Genomic DNA, 5,442 nt, shown 5'->3' on the forward strand with positions numbered 1-5,442 from the left:
CAACCTCCACCTCCCGGGTTCAAGCAATTCTCCTGCCTCAGCCTCCCGAGTAGCTGGAACTACAGGCACCTGCCACCACACCTGGCTAATTTTTTATATTTTTAGTAGAGACGGGGTTTCACTGTGTTAGCCAGGATGGTCTCGATCTCCTGACCTCGTGATCCACCTGCCTCGGCCTCCCAAAGTGCTGCGATTACAGGCGTGAGCCACCATGCCTAGCCCGAAATCTCATTTTTTAAAAAATACAAAATCACTCTAGTTTGTTTTTTTGAGACAAAGTTTTGCTCTTTTCGCTCAGGCTTCAGTGCAATGACGCGATCTCGGCTCACTGCAACCTCGCCCAGGGAATCTCTCCCAGGCTGCAACCTCGCCCAGGCTGGAGGGCAGTGGCACCACCCCGGCTCACTGCAACCTCCACCTCCCAGGTTCAAGCAATTCTCCTGCCTCAGCCTCCTGAGTAGCTGGGATTACAGGCATGTGCCACCACGCCCAGCTAATTTTTGTTTTTAGCAGAGACGGGGTTTCTCCATGTTGGTCAGGCTGGTCTTGAACTCCTGACCTCAGGTGATCCGCCTGCCGTGGCCTCCCAAAGTGCTGGGATTACAGGTGTGAGTCACCATGCCCAGCCAAAAATCACTCTAGTTTCTAAGCATTAGTGCTGTGTGGGTCAAATAAAGCATGCCTGCAGGCCCACTGTAAGTCTTCTATAGCTTACAGGTCACAAGTTTGAGAACTGTGGTCTAAGTAAATTTCTATCTATGAAATAACTGTACTTCAGAAGAAACCAAAGTTTGATAATACACATGGGCTATCAGATTTTAAAATAAAGACAGTCAGGCATGGGGGTAAGGTGGCTCACACCCATCCCAGCACTTTGAAAGGCTGAGGTTGGAGGATTGCTTGAGGCCAGGAGTTTGAGACCAGCCTGGGCAACATAATGAGACCCTGTCTCTATCCCAAAATAATTATATGATAAATTATCATATTATAAATGTTCTCACCTGAAAATGAGAAAAGCCTTAGAGACATACAGTGGAATATATAGTTCACTATCTACTTTCCAATACCCAATATGAAGTTCAGCACTTCCGTTAACATGTGGTGGCGCATACACCCTCAGTGACGTCACCAAAACCCTTTAAGGAAGACTCACTCTGCCAGGTACTCTACTGGATCCCAACAAGGTAAAGCTACAGGAGCAGCCCATGGATTTCCTGCAGACACTAGTTTCCTTCAAGTGTTTATGAAAGCTAAAATGAGTGTACAGGCAGGGGTTAGTCCCTTGAGAAATGATGACCTGAGCTATTCAATCACTGGACATGTACAAGACAGTCTCAGTGGAGTACCACTCATATCTCTTGAGTGCTCAGTACACTCAACTGAACCGGGAGTCAAAACCATGTGTTAAATGAGCCTCGCAGGGTGAACACACTGGCCAATGAATGGAGGCTTTTTCTTTTAATGGTAGATGTACAGTGTTCTCTTAAAAGGAAACTCAGTGCTTGTTCTAAAAAGCCAGAATCGTAAAGTAACTAAAGCTCTAAATCAGCCCAAGGTATACAGCACACATCCCAAATTATCTAGTGCTCAGGCTTAAAGTGTGAAACAGCAGCACTGGGAGAGATTTTCAGGAGGACTGTGGAACTTCTGAGGCCCCCACACCAATCAACATTTCCCCAAAAAAGGTGCCAGTGAAGAAGAGATTTGGGCCTAAAAATCTGTCAAACGGTTACTTTCTACTAATTCTACAATGGCTTGGTCACACTCATTTGAGTGTAGTGCCACCACGATGCTGAACTTCATGAAGCACCATTTACACTGCATTCTGTATCAATATTATGTGCTGTAGTTACACAATCCAGAGGCATTGAGTGAGTCTATCTAGATCAAAACAGATCTAATGCTTTTTTTAAAGCATTAAAAAGCATTAGTAGTTTCTCAGGAGAACAATTTCTATGTAGGTGATGACTGGCAGACAGCTGGCTGGTCCAGCTTGTGGAAGGCTGCTGTCAACCTACAACGCACTGTGGTATCACACTATCCTAACAAGCGATTGCTTGCGCGTGATGACAGGTGCTACTAAATTATCAGCGGTAGACTTTCTAGGAACATTCAAAAATATTTTTAGGAAAACTGAACAACATAAACCAGACTTGGATCTACTCATTCAGAGGTCCCCTTGTAACCTAGACAGACAGGATAAAGACGGCCGTGGAACATCATTTTGTCTTATCTGAACTAGTTGAAGAAACACTACTTCTGCTAACCAGCCAATGACTTGGGAAAAGTAGACAATATGTTTTTTAATATCCAGCAGTTTTTTAGATCTTCATCCATGGAACTGAATGAGATCACATTTCTTTCTTTCTTTTTTTTTGAGACAGTGTCTCACTCTGTCACTCACGCTGGAATGCAGCAGAGCAATCACGGTTCACTGTAGCCTTGATCTCCATGCTCAAGCTATCCTCTTGCCCCAGCTTCCCAAATAGCTGAGACAATAGCTGAGACTGCAGGGGTGGCCACCACATGCAGCTAATTTTTTAAATTTTTAGTAGAGACAAGGTCTCACTATGTTGCCCAGGCTGGTATCAAACCCCTGAGCTCAAGCAGTCCTCCTACTTCAGCCTCCCAAAGTGCTGAGATTACAGGCTTGAGCCACTGTGACTTGCCCAGATCACATTTCTACTACCCTATAGAATGGATGTAAATTACCTGCTTGTGCCAAACATTAACTCACTAGACTTCACACTGCTGGGGATAATTTTTACATTTTATTTGACATCTTCAGAGACGACTTCTCAATCTAAGAATGCCACGCTCAGAGTAAACCAACAACTGATGCACTTTGCTGCAAAGAGTCCAAAGGATATACACGGAGGCTTCAAGATGTCAGAGGGAAAGCCTAGTTGATAAGGTGTTGGACTTCACACACCAGACTTAATAGAAACTGCAGGTTCCAATCCCAGCAGGGTCAACTGAGATTCTATTAAGATCTGCTAGAAAAACTGAGCATGAGACACTTCACTGTCTGACAAATTTAAGAGGGCCTTACAGACTGTCTCTGGGGTTTATGAGGAGACATAAAAGGGGAAAAAGCTTTGCATTTAAATAAATATACCGTCTTTTAGTTCTATTTAATGGTGAGAAAAATCACATCTCTGCAACATGCTGTGTATATAACAAAGAAACAGAAGTATCACCTTCCAGATGCCCAAATGAGATCCTTTGAGTAAGTTTACCATCAGCATACAGTATTACAGATTTCTAACATTCCATTCTTGCCCAATGCAAATCTATATGCAATAAACCTAAAATTACCCACCAACCTGTTTTTTTCTTTAGTTTTTAAAGGCCATCAAATCCTTGGAGATAGTATGGACCTCCAGCTGTTAACATTCAGAAGGAACACACTTACAGCCCTGTCTCCATTGGGCTTATTACTGCTCCAGTCAATGGTGCATTTCAGAGCTGAGAACAAATCCAATGAAGTTTTCACTGCTAGTAGTAAACACCACTGCTTCAACAATCCACATTAGGTCAGCATTTAACAGAGGGTTTCCCTCTGGAGCAGGTTGTCCAAGAATATGAGTTCAACCACTGGCTCAAGAGAAGCGGAATGTCTTCTCAATGGTTCAAAATTCACTTTATGTTCAACTACAGGCCTTCTGCAAACTGAGGATCTGAGCCCTTTAAGGCAGTGACTATAATTCTTCCCGGACATAGAAGGCCAACAAGTTGACTGTCACACATCAGCACAGAGCGAAAGCCACTACATATTAGTAGCCAGTGAGAAACAAGGTTCAGGACCCTGTACTGTAGAGGAGAGCACCGTAACACACCAGCAAGCAGAGTGGTGGAAGGGGAGCTGGGTGGTATGTTCATCCATTATAGCCATGGGTGGATCTGAAGTCTAAGTAAGATGGATACTCACTACCGTACTGGTTGGCACCTAGGCAGTAAAGTAACAATTCATCAGATAAAATTTTAGGTGGAACCACAGGTTTGGAAAGTTCTGGGATCCAATATAATGTCTATAGGAGCATCAATATATAACATGAAAAGTCAGTATCAGGGAAACAGGTAGGGTTCCCTCCCCTGGAATACTGGAAAGAGATGTAAAGACCATATCTTCAAGCGCCCGAGTGAAGACCTTCTTCTAACACAATGACTCCTGTGGCTTTCTGTTAGGAATCAAGCAGTAATTAGTTATAGCCCAACTTTTAAAGTATCAGTGCGCTTACAATTACGTAAGAAGAGAAGAGAACATAAGACATCTAACAGCGGAAGTTTAAGTGTTAGGGCTAACTTGTAAGTAAGTTTGAGATACAATTTAAGAGCACGTTCTGTTCTAATGAGTATTTTTGGCAGGTCCCATATTCACTCTCTAGGGAAGCCTGGAGCCTTTTAAAACCCAGTTAATTTAACTCTGACAGAATGTACGACATTGTCAGACAGTAAAGTTTCAATGTCGGAATGAGGCCATATCATTCTCCCAACCAGAGGCAAGATTGCCATGAGAAATTTCTGCCTCTTGGGGACCACCCCCACACTTGTAACACCTCCCTCTCTCCCCTCTCCAAAGAGCACCCTCACATATAAGATGCCCTCGAGTTCCTTCTACTCAACACAAAGTCTAAAGACGTCGTTCCCCAAGTTTTAACAAGCTACTGGGCGTGAGACAGCTGCTTTACGTCTACACCCAGATCCTCCCCGTGGGCTGCCCGGACCCCTCCCCTTGCGAGGTTCAGAACCCCGCGCTGGCTACACTGTGGGTCCACGCTGGCCGCTGGGGCACGATGGGGTCAGAAGCTCTAGGCAAACCCTTTTCCAGCGACTTCAAGCACCTGGGAGACCCGCCCGACAGGTCGGGCCTGGGCCTCGCAGTGGCGCCTTATCCCCCTGGCTCCTCCCGGCTGTAGGAACCCCACGGAACGGCCCGGCCTGGCTGAGACGTCGGTTCAGGCTGCCTCCCGCCCCCAGGCCCGAACTCCTCTTCCCCGCCCGCCAGGCCCCGCCTCGGGATCTCGTGTTCCTGCCAGCCGGCTGCGCCCGTACCTGTCGGACCCGGTGCAGGGCGTCCACGATGCCCTCGGCCTTCATCCCCACAGGAGCGCTCTGCCCCTGCACCAGCTCTGCCATTACCGCCCCCGCCGCCGTCGCCCCCGCAGCCGACGCCGCCGCTTGGCTCCCCGGTCCGGCCTCCCGCTCTGCTTGGGGACCCGTAGCCGGAAAAGGAAAGTCGCCCTACTTCCGGCGGAAGGGAAGCCGGGACGCTCGCAGCTCTCAGCTAGAGGAGCCGCGTCTGCGGGGGCGGGGTCAGGGCACGTGACCTTCGACCAATCGGAAGTGGGGGCGGGAGGGCAGCGCCGGGGTGGGTTCAGATCGCCAGGCAGCCGTCGGTCTCCAGGGTCCGGTCGCGACCCTTCCCTTCCCGGGCGAGAT

General features: G+C 47.4%; 1 protein-coding gene across 22 annotated transcripts in view; it reads right to left on the bottom strand.

Annotated features, from left to right (window-relative positions):
- Positions 1-5,229, bottom strand: part of FUBP3 (far upstream element binding protein 3) — a 59,987-nt gene extending 54,758 nt beyond the window's left edge. For 9 of the 22 annotated variants that reach the window (XR_013404648.1, XM_077965597.1, XM_015116533.3 and 6 more), the window contains exon 1: positions 5,056-5,229. Coding sequence is in view for 9 of the 22 variants with exons in the window: in XM_077965597.1 (XP_077821723.1) it covers positions 5,056-5,139 (84 nt within the window). In the remaining 13 variants the exon portion in view is untranslated. 22 annotated transcript variants of the gene reach the window in all.
- Positions 5,230-5,442: the final 213 nt, after the last annotated feature.

The sequence above is a fragment of the Macaca mulatta genome, chromosome 15, assembly GCF_049350105.2.
Source record: "Macaca mulatta isolate MMU2019108-1 chromosome 15, T2T-MMU8v2.0, whole genome shotgun sequence".
In the NCBI taxonomy this organism is placed as follows: Eukaryota; Metazoa; Chordata; class Mammalia; order Primates; family Cercopithecidae; genus Macaca; species Macaca mulatta.